The 21549-nt window shown below is 45.3% G+C and overlaps 2 protein-coding genes and 2 non-coding genes across 4 annotated transcripts; 3 read left to right on the top strand and 1 right to left on the bottom strand.

Annotated features, from left to right (window-relative positions):
• Nucleotides 1-1864: 1864 nt before the first annotated feature.
• On the bottom strand, nt 1865-13415 carry LOC131288912 (glutamate dehydrogenase, mitochondrial). The gene is made up of 8 exons (XM_058318092.1): nt 13331-13415; nt 12483-12921; nt 6601-7193; nt 6366-6527; nt 6094-6298; nt 5270-5298; nt 3137-3146; nt 1865-2234 (listed from the first exon to the last, which is right to left on the bottom strand). The coding sequence occupies exons 2-8, from the start codon at nt 12895-12897 to the stop codon at nt 1963-1965; spliced, it is 1686 nt and encodes a 561-aa protein (XP_058174075.1). The 5' UTR covers nt 12898-12921; nt 13331-13415; the 3' UTR covers nt 1865-1962.
• A 1133-nt stretch (nt 13416-14548) lies between these two features.
• Nucleotides 14549-19520, top strand: LOC131286947 (transcription elongation factor B polypeptide 3). Its single transcript, XM_058315958.1, has 5 exons — nt 14549-15647; nt 16387-16774; nt 17046-18769; nt 18864-19155; nt 19226-19520. Exons 1-5 carry the CDS (start codon nt 15576-15578, stop codon nt 19312-19314), a joined length of 2565 nt encoding a protein of 854 aa, XP_058171941.1. The 5' UTR covers nt 14549-15575; the 3' UTR covers nt 19315-19520.
• A 544-nt stretch (nt 19521-20064) lies between these two features.
• On the top strand, nt 20065-20136 carry Trnag-ucc (transfer RNA glycine (anticodon UCC)). The gene has a single exon. It is a non-coding gene; the product is annotated as a tRNA-Gly (tRNA).
• A 967-nt stretch (nt 20137-21103) lies between these two features.
• Nucleotides 21104-21175, top strand: Trnah-gug (transfer RNA histidin (anticodon GUG)). The gene has a single exon. It is a non-coding gene; the product is annotated as a tRNA-His (tRNA).
• Nucleotides 21176-21549: the final 374 nt, after the last annotated feature.

The following is a 21549-nucleotide window of genomic DNA, read 5'->3' as shown; positions in this document are numbered from 1 at the left end:
ACAAGATCAGCGTGTTCGGTTGTCTTTCTTTCGTATTACCTTTATTTTAGAGACCATTTTTCAAATGGCGACTAGAATTTACGAGGCTCTTGCGCCTCCCCCGTAAAGATAAGAAGCCCTTTCACGTCAAGCTTAGTTTTTTAAGGATTAGCCTTAGTTGTTTTTTTTTATACATACTACCGGATATGTGAATATTGTTTATATAAGCATTGTATATTTTTCGATTAGTGCAGGCGCCACGTTTCCCGGGCCGATACAGATTAGGAGAGCAGGAGAGGAACGATGAACGAACGTTACGAATGTGTTCTTTATAAATGTATAACAGCTGCCACGTTCGTTTGATTAGTTAGTTTCGGTTCCGATTTTTTGAATTCTTTTGCCGCGCCACCGTGAGCTCCTTTTCCGTGAAGTGAAGTGCAGGAAAAACTACGAACAACGCCATCATACCGAGAGCAGGGCGTATTTGTCGACGGTTTCTCTTTTTTCCCGCGCTGGATGAAGGTTGGTAGTGAATGCAAAATAAACTTTGTTTTCGATTCGCTCATAAAAATACTCTCCGTGTCGTTCAATGAAAGAAATTAAACAAAATTTAATTCCAAAATGATTAGTTAAATAGAACGTTAATTTCAAAGTCAATTCTGTTAGCCATTAACACGTGTTACACAACATAGAGAATGAGAAAATGGACTTCCAAACGAAGAGCACTATCTTTCTTTCCAAAAGTCGAAACAAGAGAATGAAAACCTCCTTTGATTGCTTTTTAAATTTATTGAAGTTTTTGCAGCATTTTCGACGCGCCACGTTATTTGTTTTCCGACAAGTGTTTTGTAAGTTGCTTGCTGCCTTTGCGTATCTGTCCGTGATAGGTCGTTCGCGAGATGCACACCGTGTTTCGTCGTAGTAAAACCTCCTTCTTGTCTTGGCAAGAAGATGATGTGGCATAAGTTTTCTCTATTCCGAAGATACTGCCTCACTTGATTGAGACACAGTTTGCACTGGATAACGATCGACCACAATTTTCACAAGGCAGCTGTGGACGACGAGTAATAAGTGTACATCGTTTTGTTTTCGTTTTCGTTACATCTAAAGATACTGATGTTGCTTTATTTCCCGGGCTCCAATTGTTGTCGTCCCCGCAGAGGAATGTTTGTTAGTTGTTAAACACACGTGTGTTTTGAGTTTTGTTCGTTGCCTGCCCACTGTTCGCGGGAACAGCGCTTTTCCGATCAGCGTTCGTAATGCTTCATGGCGAAACGGTACAACTTAGCATAACAATGAATCTAGCGGGAAAACTGATCCAAAAAAAAAAGGATAACAAAAAAGCGGCAAGCACCTTACAAATTAAGTAGCGTGTTTGTGGCGCACGTTGATGTAAACGAGTTACAAAAATCATCACTAATGGAATGTGTGAGTTGGAATGCGGTGTGTGTGTGTGTTTCTTGCTTCCCCATTAGCGCTCAAGTACCGAGTGGAGTGCCGTCTGCGAAGCCGGAGTCCGGGGCTTATTTTTTCCCCGAACGAGCGTGCACGCAAATTGAGGTAGGAGGAAATAAATCCTTACATTTCTAAGGTAAGAAAGTACGTTTTGCGTTTGCGCCGCAGCGACATCTTAAGTAGCACTGGTTTTTAAAATGGTATTCCGGTATGCCTACCGGTGCAGCCGAATGATAAGATAGTATTAGTAGTTCTCCTCAACTGGACTAAAGGTGTCACGATTTCCTACTTCTACTGCTGGGGCATTGAAAATTATGTCCTTTTCTCTGCGCGATTATTTGCCTTCCCCTTTTGTCCGGGGGAATGTTTAAGCGATGCTCTCTTTCCTTTAGTTTAACGATGTTTCCTCTCCCGCCGTGCATGAGATGATGGTGGTAACATTTTCCTTCCGAGGAGTGAGAGCAAGCACAGAATGGGCGGGGAGGAGGAGTTAGAGTTCGATGATGGTCAATGGCAGTGGCGCAGCATTTAGAAGGCCAGTCCAGCGTCACGGTACGTCTGGAAGATCTTCTCGATCGAGTTGACGTAGGCGGCGGAGCGGAGGTCCAGGCCGAGGTTGTACTTCATGGCCGTCTTCATGATGGCGCGTGCCGAACGCTCCATCGTGTAGTCGAGACCGGAGTGGACGATGTCCTTCTCCGAGGCGCCTGAGATGCGCTTCTGGAACGCTTCCGAGGGGGTGACCGGAATCTTGCCGCCGACGTTACCGAAACGTCTCTCCAGCGAGGCCTGGACGGATTCTGCAACGAGAAATCGTTTGGCAACCGGGCCAAGCCATGTGGAAGCCGACGGAAAAGACGAGCGTTAGAAAAGCAGCCAAAGCACACGCAACACACTGGGCAGACGGGACGGGTAAGTGTTCCGTCCTTCTTTTCTGGGAGAAGATGAATGAAAGGGAGCAGATCACTGAGTGACAGAGGAAAACCGTCCGTCCTTTACGCGACCGACCATCGGGAAAACGGCGATGAAATGATCAACCCACATGAACTGTATGATCCTCGATCGGGGAGATGTTTTGGGGGAAGGTGGAATACATAAAATAAGAAACCCAAAATTAACGAACTGAATGAATTCCAAGACAAATTTCTTTTTAGGTCCCACAATTTTGCGATTTCATCCCCAAATTTGGTATTAGTAATTCAGACATTTTTCTTCACCCGGTTCGGTTAGATCTGTACCCACGACGCTACAAATCCCCGGGGGAGCCTTGTGCATCGTGCAACATATAACGGAAGCGTGCAATTAACAGTGTGGACTGTGAAGAGGGATCCTGGCGTTAAACATAAATACACAGAGAATCAGAGTATGGAAGAGGAAAAAGAAGTGGAAAGATTGTTTTTAATCACCAGGATTGAATTTGTTCATTTGCTTCTATGGCTTTCGATTTTAATTTTTGCCACGAATTTTTATATTGACTCAAGTTCATGCAAATTTGAATATAAATTTTAAACAATAAAAAAAAGATAAAAGAAATTTTTCATTTTGATAAAATACGCAATTTGATAGTTAAGCGAAACTATGGCGAAAGAAATGACATAAATTTTACCAAGGCATATGCGTTTTTGGTATCGTTAATCTTAACACATTGGAACATTTTAATGTAAAATGATGATATAGGAAATAATTAAATTCGGAATCTTACGGTCACTTAACTACTGACCCTCAATCAAGCCGAGAGTTATTTCGAGAAATTTCAATTCGGAATTTAAGGAAGGATTGTTGGTAGAGAAAATAACTTTGAGCACTTGCATATTTCTCCGGGAAATCAAATTAGCACACAGAAAGGATAGTGCAGATCCCGCGGGAAAACAAATCTGAACCATGAAAGAACAGGAAGAACGAAGGGAACGAAAAAAAGGGAAACTTGCGGTGATGGGAAACAGTGGGTTCTTTGCGAAACAGTTGCAATAGAAGCTGGGGAAAGTTGGATACTTTACTGTCGTCGGAGCCCATGACCTTTTCGAGCGATTCCTGCACGGATGCTGCAGTGTGTAATGGGGATTTGTATGGTTTTCGTGGTGAGAAGTGTGGTTGGTTGGTTAGGATGTGGAAAAAGAGAGAAAAAAGAGAAAAAGAAAAACATTTGTTGAACTCAACTCTCGACTGAATTTTGTTTCGTCAAACCAAATTGTTTGTTTTGCAAATGCCCTTTTCCCGAATTCACAATTTGGCCGACAATTTGAACAGACGAGTCACGAGAGTTTTGCAACGTTGTTGCATTCAATAAAATAAATTTCAGATAAAATTCCATTTCCGTAAAATGTATTTTCCTCACGATGGATGTTAAATTATTTATTACAAAACTGAAATGCCTTGTCTTACACACGAAAGGTTGGGGAGGCGAAACAGAAAAAAAAGATGTTCTTATCGAAATTTGGACTTAAATCTACCCGCGGGACACACCCGCCGGGTTAAGAGTGAAACCGTACAGGGAGCACAGGGACATAGGACAAACAAAAGGACAAAATAGAACACGCAGCAAACCGCCTATCAACAATTTCGATCCCACTCGATTTAAACCCTCGTCGACACGAGCAGAAAACGAGAAAGCGTATGCGAAGGGAGGAGAGTAAGTCAACGTTTCGGCGACCTAGAACGCCAGGCCAGCGTCCGCGTATGTCTGGAAGATCTTCTCGATCGAGTTGACGTAGGCGGCGGAGCGGAGGTCCAGGCCACGGTTGTAGCGCATGGCGGTCATCATGATGGCGCGTGCCGAACGCTCCATCGTGTAGTCGAGACCGGAGTGGACGATGTCCTTCTCCGACGCGCCGGAAATGCGCTTCTGGAACGCCGTCGAGGCCTCGATCGGAATCTTGCCACCGACCGTGCCGAAGCGTTTCTCCAGCGACCGCTGAACGGACTCTGCAGAGTACGAATTATGTGTGTGTGTGTGTGCGTTTGTGTGATGGTGTGTTTCACAAAGTAGATAAAACGTGTGTTTTTGAACAGCGTATGTGAAACATAAGAGAGAAGAAAAAGGAAAAAAAAAATGGAACAAAACATATGTATAAGACATCATCATATAACCATCGTGAAAATAGGTTTTGTTGCAAAAACAAAATTGCACAAACGAACAAAACCACATGGTTAGAGGGCGAGAAAAATATCGCACAAACAAATGCCTTAGTTTTTATCCGATCCAAATGTATGCTTTTGTCAAAATTAAGCATGCGCCAATGTTAAATGGTAACAACAGTTAGATTTGTTAGTTTGGAAGAAAACAAACTTAAATATCAATCAACACACACACACATGGGTAAAAATAGTTGCCTAAATAAAACACATTCTTTGAAAAAGCGTATTCGCAGAGTATTAAGTAAAGACGACCGAAGTGGAACAGTTTTTCATGGGCACGATGCAGATTGTTAAACACCATCGAATGTTTTGGGACAGAAGAATTTGAACAGTGTAAAAATCGAATCAATGTAAAAATCGAACAATCGAGTCGGTCGGCCAACGTTTGAAACAAACTTAAATCAAAACCAAACAAAACGAAAAGGATAAAACGAACAATGTATATAAAATGGAACGGATGGGTAGGGGATATGAGGAGCAACCAAATGCACAAATAATAACATTCCAAATTTTGGGCAGACCAAACATTACGTAAACCAGAAATACACGGATCCGAATTGTTCCAATTACAACACGTGTACTATTTTATCGAACAAGAGGGGATTGGTGGGGGGGGGGGGGGGGGGGGGGGTGTATGAGCACAAAGAGAGACCACCGCTGTATTGGATACTTTACTCTCTTCGTCCAATTCGTTAAAGACGAATCGTTCCAATGATTGCTGGATAGAGGCTGCACGCCGCGCGTAAACCAAAGGGCCCGGTCACAAGTTTTTTGCGAACAAATGAAAGATTTAACGCATATAGAAGAAAGGAAGAAAGAAAAGAAAAAAAGAATCAACGTAAGGAGAAAAGGCTTGTTGATAGGAAAGGGTGGCTGGGAATGTTTTCCAGCTAGACACCCCCGGGGTAAATGGACACGCATGCACAAAGGGGCCAGGGCACGCACATTACTATCGCATCATTCGATGGAAATGCTAGAGTAATGGGGACACGTCCTAGAGACAGGCCACCGAAAGCACTTGACTAGAATCGAGAATATCAATTTTGTTCCACAACGCTACACTCTCTACAAGCCGTACCGATACGAGGCATCGCATCGGCGAAAGCTGTTAGTTGATCCACTAAACACACACAGCCAATATAGAGGAGAGCCAATTCGGTGCGACGGTGCTGGAATTCGTTTAGTTCCGATTCCGTGCCAAAGCCAATCGGGATTTATGCTCGAAGAGTTAGTCAGCGATCGCGAACGGCACACGGGTACCGGGCACATGATGTCGTGTTAAACCCTACTAATGCTGTCCACTGAAAGGGAGGGAGGAAAGCTTCGAAGAAAAAAAGCGGGTCCGTTGATTTGGGTTCGTCTGCTATGTTGCATGTTGTTTGCCAATTGAAATGGGCAAATGTGTCGCAAATAATAATAATAATAATAATAATAATAAGATAAATATAGGCAGATTCAAAGCGCAGCAAACGTCGCGGGGCAAAACAAAATGATCGACAGAGCGGCCAAACGGGACCCACTTACCGAGCAGATGGTAGTTCGACTCGCGCTCGTACTTGAACGTTAGACGACCGTACGAGACGTGGTTCAGGTTCTTGAGCCACTCGAAGAACGACACCGTCACACCACCGGCGTTGATGTACAGATCCGGAATCACGAGGATGTTGCGATCGATCAGGATCTTGTCGGCGGCCGGGGTGGTCGGTCCGTTGGCAGCTTCAGCGATAATCTGGCGGGAGAAAGGTGTTCGTTAGTGGCAGACGTTTTTTCCCCATGCATATGTCCTTCGAACCAACCTTGGCATTGATGCGGCCAGCATTGTCGGCAGTGATAACCTTCTCCACGGCGGCCGGAATGAAGATATCGCACGGTTCGAACATGAGGTTCTCACCTTCGTACGGCTGCGCACCCGGGAAACCAACGATCGTACCCTTTTCGTTCTTGTAGTCCTCCAGGGCCTAAAAAAAAAGGGAGTAATAAAAACTGTGAGTGGCTCATAGCTCAATCCTTGGCGTTCTCAGGTTTCTTTACCTTCGGGTCAATACCCTGCGGGTTGTAGATCGAACCGTCGTGCTCGATCACACCGATGCAGGTAGCACCGGCACGGGTCAGGTAGCGGCAGGAGTGCAGACCGACGTTACCGAAACCCTGCACGATGAAGCTCTTGCCACCCCAGCCGGGCGTCGTGCCGATCTGGGCCATGTAATTCGCCTCCTTGATGAAGTTGTCCAGCCCGTGGAACACACCGCGACCGGTGGCCGACACACGGCCGTGGATGCCACCCTGGTTGATCGGCTTGCCGGTGACGCACGCATGCGCATTGATATCCAGGTGGCCGATGGTCTTCGCGTACGTGTCGGCGATCCACGACATCTCGCGCTCGCCAGTGCCCATGTCCGGGGCTGGCACATCAATGCCCGGGCCGATGAAGCCCTTCTTCGACAGCTCCAGCGCGAACCGGCGGGTGATCTTCTCCAGCTCGTGCTCCGAGTACTGGCGCGGGTCGATCTTGACTCCGGCCTTGGCGCCACCGAACGGTACATCCACGCAGGCGCACTTGAACGTCATCAGCGCGGACAGGGCCTTCACTTCATCGCGCGACACGTCCAGGGAGAAACGGATACCTAGCAAACGCAGGGAGAGGGAAAAACAGATAAGAAAGACACACGTTAGTTCAGCCACACAGATCTTCCCGCCTACCGATGTCAATAATCGGCGTCGATATGGTTCAAGGTTGTGTTGATAAGATATTCAAAACAAGACACCGAAATTTTGCATTCAAATGCGATAATATTTTTGCTTTTCTTCCATAGCTGCACATGAACCATCGCGTCGAATGAAAAAGAATAAAATGTTCAACAATACAAATACCATCCGATAATATTAATTTTATACTCGCTAAACCATTACTAAGACCATAATATTCGCTTGTCTATTTTGAAATAGCATTATTTGTGATGTAGCAAACAAACGTTACAATATGTCATAATGTTTTTTCCTTTTTTTGTGTTGAACATAACTTATTTGTTTATCCTTTTAACTTGTTGCACAATCGACGATAAAATGGTAAACGAAAAAGGAAACCATCCGTATTTTTCCAAACAAAAATCGCACATGAAATAATATTTCGGGGTGTTATATTGAATATTGAGTATACACGCGAATATTGAAGTTTTAAGTGACTCATATAGATAAAAGAAGTATTATCAAATGAATGCTAAAGGGTATACAATACATTAGTCACAATTTCGTAGGATCACACTCAGTGCACATATCAATTTAGCGGACAAATTTCAAACTATGGTGCTATAAATATTGATAACAAAGCAAGATATTGCGGAAGGTTTGAAAGAGTGTTTGATCGCTTATCGAAGATCGCAGTTGGAGTCATTCATTTTGGAGGCTTCCAATGGTATCAAATCCAATGATTAGCAAACCGCCTGTTGAACATCGAAACGCAACCACATGGCAACAGGGGAAAGAATTTATGTAAGCGCTCGTGTTTCCAATCCTTTCTGGACCCAACTAGTTGAATTGTTTCCGCATCGGAACAAACAGGTTTGGATATGTTAGAAATGCGACTCGTTTTCGAACTGCCACTGCCAAACGACTTTATCGGAACACGTTCGCGCATAAACGATTAGTCATCACCGGTCGAGGGTGTTTTTTCTGGCGTTTGTTTTGGTCCCCCCGCGGATGGTGCAAATATGTGTGTGGTGGTAAGAACGCCTGGGGACAACGCTTCCGTACGATAGTTTCAACGAAGCGATGAATGCTAAATTTAGTCGGCTTGCTCGATCTCCCGCGATCATCAGCATACATCTCTGCGCCTGCAAGCCAGCATAGAATTTCTACTAGGAAATGGGGATTGAGACTAACGAAAGCGGATGAAAGTATCCGAAACTCCAACCGTATGCTGGGAGGGGGCTTTACAGCGCGTTACATAAGACGCACAAACAGATTCTTCATCGCAGCATTACGGCACAGCCGACCGAGGAGGAACCCGGGAGGGCGAAAGGGCAGAAAGAATTTGGCGAGGTGAATTTTTTTCCGAAATGTCAGTTTAAGATATTTACCATACTGATCGATGTGTCTTCTCTAATCGACTACCGCAATCGTTAACGATTGGTTTACAATGTTTAGCACCACTATGCTACAATGTACCGCCGGGGCTAGGTATAATCAGCCCGGTAAACTGCCGAGGCGGTTTGTGTGAGTGTGTGGAAACCGTTCCATCGCACCGTAGCGTTGTTGCCGAGCACGAATTCGAGCACCGGACTTGTTTACCATAACATGATTTTGCGTATGGATCGGGTGATCATTTATATCCCTCACCCGGTAGGAGGAGTTCGCTAATAGGCTAATAAATGCTAATTCAATCGTAAAATACCAAAGGGACGGTTGGTAAACAGAACTTGAAGTTGAAGAAACTGATGCGCGGTGTGTAAGTGGAGATCGTGGGGAATAATGAAGAAAACAAGATGCCACACTCGCTACTTTTATACGTGCTCCACGTGACGCGAGTGAGTCAAAGATCTCCGTCTGGGAAAAGGAAAATAGTGTCACGCGTGGCTATTTATACTTTGGCACGTCGAGACCAATACCGGCATCTAAATGTCAAGTGGGTTTTCCTTTTGCTTAAAGATAAGTTTAGTTTTTACAATGTTTGCCAACAGGTGATATGAACGGAAATCACTCTCCAATCACAATTCTTTGCTTGATCATTCTATTACTGTCGTTCGAAAGGATACACACATGATCGCCACGATGTCTATGCAAACCTCAAAAGGAATAGCAAAAAATAAAACAAAATAGCCGATGTTAGAGTTCTTCCCGCGTACAACTAATGACCAAAACGTGTGCCATTCGAATGTCGGAAAAGACAAAAACGTTTGCTAATTTTGACACTGATACACTAAGCCTAGACACGCGCCATCTCATTAGCACGCCATAGTCGATCGTTCGGTGACTTGATCGAGTCTGTGGCGGTGGTTTTAAGGAATCGCTATAATATCTGAGTGTAAAGAAAAGTGCCGGGTTATTAACTCACCGGCTCCATAAACCAACTAAAGCCGACTTTACGTAACGCCGGTTTTCACACTCTCATCAACCCGGCGGGGCCTCGTGACTCTTGGGCGAGGGCGGATAACGTTGTTGTTTTCGCTACACAATTCGAATTAAGAACATATGCAAGCGAACGCAAACACGCATACATTCGTACCAACGCCCGCAAAATGGTACGTGGAATAATATTTTTAGCCGCCGGATCGATTTCGAATCCGTTGCCGCTGTGTTCTTCCGTGACGTAAGTCGACTGGGCATCGACACACCCCCCCGAGCGAGCGGTTAGATAGGTGGTATTACCGCCATTACTCGCGCTTGACAAATTTTGAATGAAAATCCATAAAAAAGTACATTCCACAGATTAGATTAAAACCATTAAACCAGTTCTATTTCGGGTGGTCCAGCGGTAAAGGTTTATAAATTCCTAGTTTCACCCGGGTAAAAATCGAATGGTTCCATCACCGCCGAGAGTTGCGGCCGGTTTGCAACAACATCTTTGATGCGGCTACCCCTTGGCACCCGTTATCAGTGTGGCGTCGCGCACCACATCGTGTTACGGCATTGCACCTCGTGGTGCTGCTGGCCGATGCTGGCTCTTTTCTTCTTCTTCTTGCCTACCGGAACTCCGTCGAGTGCTAGGTGTGTAGCTTATCAATCGCGCAACATACCACGATGACCTTGCTTAAGTGTTTGCCAATCCGGACGACGTTCTAGGGTATATGGGTGCGATGCTAGTTGGTAAAAAAATAACAACTACAAACCCTCCTTTCAGTTCCCAGCCCTAGCTGTTTGCGTCTTGCGATGCGTACATAACGATTAGTTGAAAGTTGATAATCGTTTTTAAGTGCTCTAACTGCCTTCGTACAGTGCGCCTCACCCCGCGCCCTTCACCACACGGTCGAGGCGGGTTGATGATCGGCCGTCCTTATACTGGCTCTGAAATAGAACAACTGCTATGACAACAGGGTACAACGTTTTCCACTTCCAGTGTGAAAGTGCAATGGAATTCTTACTAGAGAGGCAGCCTACTTCAGATGCACCTCGCCATACATGCACCAGATGGGGTGGCCTTTCATCTCCCTGCAACCCTGGCAGGAGCTGTAGCGTAAAAGAAATACGAACAGCTTCCATCTCCTGCTGCTGCACTTGATAGCGCATACCACGTGCTTGTCCTGACAGAAAAGTAACCACGAGTTGTTTTCGCCAGCCTCCCTCCAGGCCCTTAACCGTCAAGGCATTCGAACCCTTTCGCCACGAACCAGTTGAACGGCTGCCGGCACGTTTGTGACACTTTTGTTTCTCTTATTCTCTGCTCGAGGCTCTTGGTTGGTTGGATGGTCTTATTCTCGTTTCTTCTCGTGGTCCACTCCTTTATTGCAGTGCTTTATGCTATAGCGCATAGAGTCCGGGAAATTACGATGAGACAAGCGCTGCTGGCTGGCATTCTTTCTACGTCGGTGACGTTGATTGTGACCCCATTTAACTCCATTCATCAAGAAGGGCATGATACAAACTAACGTAGTTTCGATTACATGGTTCATTTTCAATTAGAATTTCTCTGCCCTTCGCATTGAAGCACTTTTGCGCGTGTTCGTAATCGTACTGAAAAGTTGTTTAAGTTAACGTTTCGTTGTGCTGAAGGGGATCTTTATTGGAGAGGCCCAAGCTCCAATCTAATCATTTACACCCATGGCAATTCAATTGCACAATGCCAATGCTGCCTTAGCAGGGATGGATTCAAGTGGAAAAGAAGGCATTGTATCTAACCGGGTATTGGTTTCGTCAATGCATGGATCTTTCCACCGCCAATGTGTCGTGCATTTCAAACGCATCACATTAACACCTCCTCTTGCTTCGTCACAGTTCCGCAAAATCCCCTTGGCAACATGCTCTGAGCATGGCCGCGATATTGGAGACACATATCGCCCCAGGGGGAGGAGCAGCTGGACAACAGGCGTGACCGATTTGATGGTGTAAGAGATCCCACCCAATCGGCCCTGGTTTGCGGGCATTATCCGCATCGCTGTCGGGTGGTGCCGGGCGATAACGGGCGCCTTGTGGCCGTCGCCCGTCAGATATTCGATGTGTCCACACAGCACACGATGATGTTTTTCATTCGGATCCGGAGTTATCTCGCGTCCCATACTTGACAACTGCCATTCGTGACAAAGAAGACTAGATGTCTTTTGCTTTATCAGCATCAAGAAGCGCGCGCTTACATCTCGCGCTTCTTCCACGTGATCCATCCATCATAGCAAGCAGTGCCTTTGGTGAATCGGAGAGTGGAAATATTTTTTTGTTTCTTCCAATGCACTTTGTGGATCGTATTTCCCCACATCTAATACATAACAATTCAACATCACATGGGGGACAGTTCGCTTGCTCATACCCCATTCTCGGAAATCGTTTGCTGAAAAAAACAAATTCTGATCGCATTATCTTGACCCAGCTGTACGGCGTATGTTGCGTAGTTGATGTGGTGAATGATATTTGTTCATTTTTGTGTATCTTTTCATTTTTTCATTTTGCGACCTTTGTAGGCGTACTCATTTATCATTCGAAAATGTAACCAACCTACTGGGCCATCAAGTAAGAATTAGCAATGAAAAGCAGGGAAAAAATATGTTAACCATACTCTTGCAGCTTTTGGTAAAAGGAAAACTCAATTTTCTTTGCTCGCACAATACGGCCCACGAGCGAGCTGTCACGCGCACGGACGAGAGACGGTCGTATTTGCCCCAAAACGTACAAGCATCGCGTACGCATTACGTAACCGGTCACCTTTAGCTCAATTTTCCTTCCCTACTTCCTTCCAACAGGCAACTTTCCCCCTTGCCATTCCTACTCACCTCCCTTGGTCGGTGTGCGGTGGGTGCAGTGTTGAGCCCGGTAGCCGGTAATCATCTCGTAGTCGCCGGAGTCACGGCGCAGCGGGAACGCAATCTCGATGATGTGATCGCACGGCTGCATCAGCATCAGAATGCCCTTCACCTTCTTCTTCTTCTCCTCGAGCGAGGCGCGTCCCTTCATGTCCTCGACCAGCTTATCCTCGCAGATCTGGCACGCGCGGTGGAAGAAGTACTCGACCATGTCGAAGAAGCGCGGGTTGGGCGAGGTCGCCACATCCTTCAGGCGGTCCGGGATCTTGTGCTCGGCGTAGGTGCGCTTCGGCTGCTGCTGCTGGGCGGCGGTGGCCGCCTTCACCAGCGTCGACACCTCCTGCCGGATGGTGGCGCTCTTGGCGATCGTCTTCAGGTGGTACATGATTGCTTGCTACACCGATGCGCACTGCTTGATGGAAAGGCGAAAGCACGGGGGGAATAGAAAACAAGAGATATGACCAAAATAATTAACGCCGTTTCTTTGCTGTCGCCATGCGGATTGACCGATGAGGTTTCTGTTCTATTTGAGGTCGTCAGCTGTCGGTGCTCCCGCAAGAATGCACCGCTTTCAAGCGGTTACATTTTACGGTGTTGTTCTTATTAATTTCAGTCAACTTCACCAACACTGCCCCACATTGGGCAACACCGTTTGAAGAGCACATTTTCGGCAAGAACAAGAAAAGCACATTTCTTCGCTTCGCACCGTTCGTTCGCTTGGGGAATGGAGAGCTTCGTGCAAATTTACGACCTACAGAATTTCCGCGAACTATATTTTTTTAGTGGAGGTCTAATATCCTTAACGAAAGGCTACGCACCGAGAAATTCAGGGACAAACACACAGCGCACGGCAACGACGAACTTCTGCCGCAGTATTCCTTCTTTATGGACCACGAGCTGGCGATGGAATACGACGATGCACGACGTACCGTACGCAGAACAGATGAAAGGTAAAACTAACAAACCTAGTTCTTAAAGCTAGGTACACGTATTCAAAATAATAGCTAGGTACATCAACATAACACAGTAGGTACTTCAGTTCAATATTAAAACATTATATTTACTGACATTCGATAGGAGTTTAAGCTTCTTTTTGATTTTCCAATTACTATAGCTAGTAATAATTTGACCGAAGTACTTTTCGAGAAGCGAGAAGCGAGAGCCGAAGCTTTAATCACCATGATTGCGTTATTAGCGTTACGCTGTGCTCCAAGTAACTGTACTTTGAACAGAACCGTTCTTTTCGAAGAACTTCAATTTGCGAAACAGAACTCGTAATCCGGGAATATTCATTTTCAACCTGGTGGGGTTTTTCACGCAGACGCAATGTGTACTTACCTAGATTTGGTATCGATTTCAACAGTATGACTGCAAACCCGCGAACGTCACACTACGACGGACTACGGAGAAGACACCGTGGGATTAAAATTATCCCCTTCGAGAAACTGGAGCCGACTGATCCGTGCAGGTACGAGCTCCGCGAAATTTATGTCTTCCTATCGAACTCCACCGATGTTTGTTCACACCTTTCAGGCCAGTGTGTTCGCAGGTAGCACTGGTATCGTGTTGACAAGACTAGATTCGACTCAATTTTTTTTTTGCGGTGCCGGTTTTGATCGTGACGTCACACTTCACAACGGGCAGAAAGTTATGCACAGTTGTTCCGCGTGGCAAAATGGAAAAGCAAAACAAACAACGAACAATGACGTAGCTGTGACAGCGCGGTTGCCATACGAGTCTTGTTTTCTCTCGATACTTATTTTTATTTTATTTTTAACTCTTTTAGGGTTCATTTAACCATTTATTGGCTTATGATGGTTTCAGGTGGTTTTTAATGCTTCATTTGAGATTCACACTCATAATATTGTGATTTTAAACGATTGAGTTATGGCTCAACCAGTCAGTTTAAACGAGAATGTTTTTGCATGACAGGCAGTTTGACAATGTTGTGTTTGCGAACTTTGACGTTTACATCGATGTCACACATACACAAACATACACCGTCGTTCAGCTGATGGACATAGGCGCACGAATGGCGTATTTGGTGCATGCAAAATCTGCGGCAAAGAAGAGTTTTGCATCTAGTACGCTTGTGCTGTTGTGCTTACGTTATCACTAACCGTCGTGCTGGTGCTAATTGGAGGAAGTATTTGATGAAGTGGGAATTAAAAAGCAGTACAGTTGCCCGGGAAAGTACAGGGTCCCGTCTTGTCGCGAAACGTCTGGGGTTTCCATTGCGTAATGGTTGTGTTGCTCAGAAAGATAATGAACTCAACGTCCGCCGTTAGAAAGTTCCTGTGAAAAGCGACACGAAAATCTCACTCCCAACAGTGAAGAGGATTCTGCGACGAGATAGTGTGGAAGAGCAAGACGGTGCGGCGAAGAAAAATAAGAACGGTATGCGATGCGTTGGCAAACGATCGTTTTTCGGGTGGTGAACGTTTTTCCACCGTGCCGCAGGTGTGCGTCAATTTAATCGCACTACAGAACAGCCGTGCGTTCGTGTGTGTTTGTGTGTGTGTGTGCTGCATGTACGTGTGATTTTTTGTATACTCTTAGAAAAAAAAGGTACTGCCAACTCAGGGAAAACTGTACCCCTTGGAATTGCCCTTGGAATCGCCAATGAAACGGTACGGCAACGTGCGCCCGGAAAAGTACCGACCCCCGGTTGTGGACGGCAGGCAATATGAGCAAACGTTCTAAGGGAGGATTAAGCTGAAGGGACGAAATCCACTCGAGCGTGCAGGCAGTATGCATTGAAAAGGTGTACCTTTTATGACCCCTTCATCGCCGTCTGTTGCTGCAGATACCTGCACTTTCGTACCGACTGCTTCAATTTTCGCTTGTGTGTGCATAGTGTTAAAACTCGCGTACCAGACGACGGTCGCAGAAGGCAACATTTGGTTCGGTAGCTAGGTAACGAAGCAGTCTTTTGAAGTGCAGGGCGGAGAAAGTCAATACAGGGCATTTGCATTCCATCAAACCGGTGCCGGAAAATTACGGGTAAATACGAGCAACTGGGCACTTTCATCACATCCTCCCGGACCAATCTTCGTTTCCAAAATGTCGTCGATCGAGGATGTTATCAATCACTACCAGACGAGCATCAATAAGTCGCTTAACGATACGGCGCGGGTAAGTGTATGCGAAGAAGAATATATAATTTCTAGGTCAAAGGCATCTGGGATGCCGCGTTGCGAAAGTGTCCGCCCACCGATGGGAGCGTAAAGGGCTCTCTGCTCCTCAAAGATAAGAATTCGATAAGATAACGGTTAAACAGGTTAAACTTTTTACTCACATCATAACTGCAAGATTCGCCTACATTGCGATGCACCACTTTTATATGCCACATCACCGCGGAAACTACTGTACAATGTTAAAAAGATGTGTGTATCTGCCACTACCACGTGGTTAGGCGTTTGTGAAAAACCACAAACCCCACTAATCGTTCCGCTTCCTTGTAACCACTTAAGTGGTTAGTGGTTGAATATTTGACTGAGTTGTTGTGGATATGCTTGATGTTTTTAGGTAAACTAACAACACTAACAATGTATGTTTGTTATTATGATCTTTTATTAATTGTTTTGTTTATTATACATCCGCTCACAAATGTTTGGATGATGATTTGTTTTAAAATTTGTTTCAGCTTCGTTTCTTGTTTGTTCTGAAAACAACGTTGTTTACATATTGACTATGGGCGGAAACGTTGCAGTATGATTTTTGGACAGAAAAATCGTATTAATTTGTATAACTTTGTAATTCCAAAATATACATAACAACATAATTTTGGTGCATCCTTTTTCATGATATGATTAAAGCAGTAATAACCACTCATAAATTTATCATCACATTGGGTTCGTTTTATCCCTGATAGATTGTCCATTGTATTGGGAAGTTATACAAGCTTCCGATATCCGTACGGCATCTACAGGAAACCGGCATCGGGCGCACGGTTAACAGTCTCCGGAAGTACGACGGTGAGGTGGGGGTGGCGGCCAAGGCACTGGTGACCAAGTGGAAGGCAATGGTGGCAGCGGAAGAATCGGACGACGGTGCGACCGGATCCGGTCAGCAGCACGGGCCGACCGATACGGGTACAAGACACAACGGTGATCGATCTAATCGCAGTGACATGAGTGACGACGAGGAAGATGGCGCGGATGGCGACGGTGATGGTGGCGGTCATGATAACACGATGGCGGACGAGGACGACGTTCACGATTACGATGTGACCAACGGGTCGAACGGAGCGGAAGAAGATGGTATGTAAATTTTTAGATCAAACAGAAACGTAGTTGCTTCAAGTTTTGTTAAATAGTAGTGATAAATGATAATTGCATCGTTCGGTTAACACCTGCAGATTTTCGTACCGTCGCAGTTGGCTTACTAGGTGGACGGTTGCTACGGTTGATTGTTGCGCCTGTTACAACATTCATGCTGTAAACAAGCAGCGCAGTGTTGTTGACGGAATAGTCATATGCGGTCAATTACAACAAGTTTATGAACTTGGAATTTCTTTTTTCCTTATTCCAGAAACCTACGGTGAATCTCAGTCACGTGACGGGCATCGGGATGGACAAAGTAACAGTGAGAGCGCGAACGAATCGGACGACCAAACCAATCGTCACCATCAAGACAATCATCATCAAAATCATCATCATCATCATCACAGTAAATCGTCAGAGGTTAAGGCGAGTTCCGGTCACCGAAACGAACATCACAGTAGGTCTTCGGGAATCAAGGATCACCAATCTAGTGGTAGTAGTAACCATCACAATCATCACAGCTCCACATCAAAGCAATCCAGTAGCACTTCTAGTGGGAGCGGTAGTCACAAACATGCGAGCGTAAGCAAGTCAGATAGTGATCACCGACGGCATACGTCGAGCGGGGACTCGAAATCTCACAAATCGTCATCCTCACGCGGCGACGGATCGTCTAGAAGTTCATCCTCCCAGGGCGAACGACACAGGGAGCGGAGTTTCTCAAAGCATCACACTAACAGCAGCGGAACGAAGGAAACCACCGCGGGAGGAGGCAGTAGTGGGAGTAGTCACAGTCATAGTAACAGTAGTAGCACACGAAAAGAATCTAGTCATAAAGATAACAGGCATCATCGTTCCAAGGATGGGGAAAAGAGTACTGGAAGTTCTAAGCGGCACGCTCAGGAGGGTGAAGACGGCGGAGAGTTGATGACATCGTCGTCGTCCAAACGATCTCGTAAGGAGCATAGAACTGAGCAGGGTAGTTCTACCTCAGCCGAGTCACCGTCATCATCACACTCGAAAAGGTCATCGAAAATAACCTCCTCCACATCGTCCGCGTCGTCTTCGTCGAAGCATCGTGATCGGCACGAAAAATCTGACGAAAGGCACTCGGAGAAGGCTGGCGGTTCGTCGAAACCGAAGCGTAAAGAAAAAGTCCCCTGCAGCAGCCAAGAGGAAGGCAACGAAGAATCGGATCCCGAGGATGTTGCCGATGGGCTGGACGGATCGGGTGGTGCCAGTTTTGCTGATGCCCTTGCCATGATCGGGTTTCCGGGGTCGAAAAAGAAATCATCCGGTAGCAGCAAGGAAAAGGAAAAAGTAACCATCACTAAGCGCTCGCCGTCTTCTACCTCGTCGTCGTCCGGTGGCCACTCATCGAGGGCGAAACTGGGTGGTGGTCCGTCGTCCATCGGTTCCTCATCGAGCAGAAGGGAGGGGGTTAGCACTATACCTTCGGCTTCGGAGCTTCTGTCGCAAAAGATTAAACTCGAGCCGCTTCCGGAGGCATCGGAAATTGTAGAAGCGTTGCCGATGATATCCCCAAACTATCGTCCGATGCCACTCAATCAAACTGTGATGGATTGTGTGTTTATGGGTGGTCGGGGTAGTGGTGGTGGTGCCGGCGGCCAACGGCGACCACTCACGGAAGAGGAAGCGCTCGGGCAAAGCATGCAGTCGAAGAACTTGCGCACGAAGGTGTACTCGGGTATGAAAACGAACGCGAAGGGTGTCATCCCGACGCTGTACGAGCTGTGCATTCGGTTGCTGCAGGACCATCTGGACGAGATCGGTGCGACCGGTGGCATTCCGTTCTACATCCTAAAACCAGTGCTTGAGAGAGCTAACCCGAATCAGCTGCTCCATCTGGAGCACTTCAATCCCCACTTCGTCGAGGATAGCGATGTTCTTTGGGAGCAGCACTGCAAGCGGACGTTCCGTGCGAAGCAACGGAACGAGGAGGAGCTCGAAACGTGGCGTGAGATGTTCCTAGTAAGTATCTGCCTGCTGGTGGGTTGGCCAGAACCCCATGATAATGCATGACTTCCATATGCCATTAGTATTTACATTTCTTTTCTTCGTTCAGCGTTGCTCCGAGGAACGCGACGCGAAGCTAAAGAGCCTTACGCAAAACATAAAGCTCGCACAGGAGCAAGCGGCAGCTCCCATACGCAAAACGCAGCTGGCGTACGTCGATTCCGCCGTGAAGCCACCACGAAGCGTCATCAACAAGCAGGCCCGATACGGTACCGCACGAGCTCCGGTTGTTTCACCAGCGGCACGTGTGGCCGCTCTTGCACAGGGAGGCAATGTGGCGCAGGTGGGCGATACACGTCTCCGCGTGACCCCCGGCGCACGTGATAATGCTCAAGCTCAGGGTAAGAACGACGGTTGAGAGAATGTATCTCTGGAAAGTTGCTTTAACAATTGTCCCTCCCCATTTTGCAGTTTTCCAACCAACGAAACCACGCAAGGCACCAATGATGGCAAAGGTGCTCTCGTCCATGAAGGGCTTTAAGACCAGCTTCCGGCGCTAGAACACGAGAGTGTGTTTCTGAAATTGGTTTGATTCAACTGGTCAACCCAGAAACGCTGTATTGCACATAAGGGAACATATTAGTAGTGAGAGTTAGGTAATAGTTTTATGGACACGTGTACACTGGTTGACGAGGATGAGGAACAGATAATACGAAAAGTCGATGATTTTAATGTATGTTTTAAATTATACTCGATTTTTGTTCAAAGCCCCGTTTGATTAAGTTTTGCTCCTATTTAGTTATTATTTTACCTTTTACAATTTTCTCAGTGTCTGGTACGTTTCCCGTACGTTCGCAGTTTGTGTCTTTCAACAGCTCTTTATTTATAATACTTGGAACTGTTTTTTTTGTAGTGTTGTTTTCAGCTAAAGTAAGAAAGATAAGATAAACAATCGTTTGTTGTATTTTACTTTGTGACAAAGAATACAAGAAAGTAAAATATAGATCATTAATTATTTGTAACTGTCTGTGTTCGTTGTTATAAAAATTAAAAGCCGTACTTGTTTTTGATTATGCGCGGGAGAACTAACCAGTCCTGGTCTTTCGACGCGAGTTGTTTAGATCTATTTAAAATATTTTCAGGCAGTCTATAAATAGCATCCTTAGCCGACCGGTTTTTGCGAAGTTCAACCTGATCCATCCGTTAAGTCGAATGCGATGATAAACCGAAACAGCTGATAACAGGCTTGTTTATCGTAGGAATTCCAGGAAACGCTGAGCTGTTCGCTAAATACGCGCTGATCGGGCAGCGCGTCGGTGGTGTAATGGTCAGCATAGTTGCCTTCCAAGCAGTTGATCCGGGTTCGATTCCCGGCCGACGCACGAAGCTTTTTTTTTTGTTTTGGATCAACAAAATAAATAGCAATCTATATAATAGAAGCAATCTATTTTTTGAGAAGCGCAAAGTTTATGTAAAAAGGGAACTAATGTTATGATGTGTTATGTGTTCTTCGAGAAGTATTTATTTCATTTTTGATTTTTATCATCATGATGATTTCTTTTGTGAATAGGATTTTTTTCTTTTCGTTATGTTAAAATTTTAATAAATGAATAAAAAAATTATAAACAGTCAACTTAATTTTTTAGGGGCAATCCATCCCCGATTGGCTTGTCTCCAATGATTCGATTTTATCGGATCTGCGATTTTAGAGAGTTTCTGTTATTTATTACTTTTTAAGAAAGTTTTATAAATTTTATTATTTTTTATAGATAAAAGCCTCAATTTCGAGTTTAAAAAAAAATCCAGTTTGGTGAACAGATAAAAAATCGCATGCATCTGTCATATCCTTTCTTTATAAAAGAGGTGAAAGAAGCCACCCGGCTCAAAACCTCTATAAACCATACATACTACTACTACTTTCCTTAAAATATCGTACTATTATAAACCGGATTCGCCAGAGCACTGAGACCACATACCTCTATATACAACTCTGTTTACCGAAAGACGATATTATATATTATAGATCTATGGTAAGTCGTTCGTATACTAAATTATAAAATCGGGGATAGGGTGTGCCAATTTTTGCATGTGGCACGACATCCTTTAGTGGGCAAGGTCTCTCTCTCCGAAGAGAGTAGTTTCTATGACCGAAAGGCGGTATATTATATTATATTGTAGATCGATGGTCAGCCGTTCGTAGTACGTAATACCGGACAGGGTGAGAGAAAACTCGAGATTCGAACCCACACCCCGTGGCGTGGTGTTTCCTTGCGCTACAGCTGCGCCATGAGCATCATCGCAATATAGTTTAATTTGGTTTAAAACTTGCTTCTCAGAAGCCATTCGATAGCCGTGATCGTCTAGTGGTTAGGACCCTACGTTGTGGCCGTAGTAACCCAGGTTCGAATCCTGGTCACGGCAGTGTTTCATCACACTGTCACGGAAGAAGAATGGTAAAACTTTTTTGATGATTTTTTGTACCATCACATGGTGGTAATAAAAATTAATTATTTAATTAAGATAGTGTGAAGGCTGGCATAGGTCGCATTGCTAACGAAACCCATTTAGTAACAGATAGTGCTTGGAGAAGACCATCACTACTAGCTCCAAGCATCTTTTCTTTCATCTTATAGGAAAATATTACAATGCGAAAGCATGGATCAATTTTTAAAACATTTATTAACTTACTTGTGTTGGTATTCTTTCATTTTTTATCATCATTCTCTTTCTTTTTATATGTATCTCGTCTTCTTTCCAACATACTGCTGATAGAGATTTGATGCTCTCATATCAAG

The sequence above is a fragment of the Anopheles ziemanni genome, chromosome 3 (genome assembly GCF_943734765.1).
Source record: "Anopheles ziemanni chromosome 3, idAnoZiCoDA_A2_x.2, whole genome shotgun sequence".
Classification (NCBI taxonomy): Eukaryota; Metazoa; Arthropoda; class Insecta; order Diptera; family Culicidae; genus Anopheles; species Anopheles ziemanni.
The sequence above is the reverse complement of the archived record's forward strand: the minus strand, read 5'-3'. Positions and strand labels throughout refer to the sequence as shown.

Bases quoted from the DNA above. Each gene is read 5' to 3' on its own strand.
- LOC131288912 (XM_058318092.1), bottom strand. From the start codon at position 12,897: ATGTACCACCTGAAGACGATCGCCAAGAGCGCCACCATCCGGCAGGAG. The intron at 6,528-6,600 runs GTAAAGAAACCT...CTTTTTTTTTAG, and splicing joins CGCAGGGTATTGACCCGAAG to GCCCTGGAGGACTACAAGAA. The intron at 5,299-6,093 runs GTAAGTGGGTCC...CGCGGCGTGCAG, and splicing joins GTCGAACTACCATCTGCTCG to CCTCTATCCAGCAATCATTG.
- LOC131286947 (XM_058315958.1), top strand. From the start codon at position 15,576: ATGTCGTCGATCGAGGATGTTATCAATCACTACCAGACGAGCATCAAT. The intron at 18,770-18,863 runs GTAAGTATCTGC...TTCTTCGTTCAG, and splicing joins CGTGGCGTGAGATGTTCCTA to CGTTGCTCCGAGGAACGCGA. The intron at 19,156-19,225 runs GTAAGAACGACG...CCCATTTTGCAG, and splicing joins TGATAATGCTCAAGCTCAGG to TTTTCCAACCAACGAAACCA.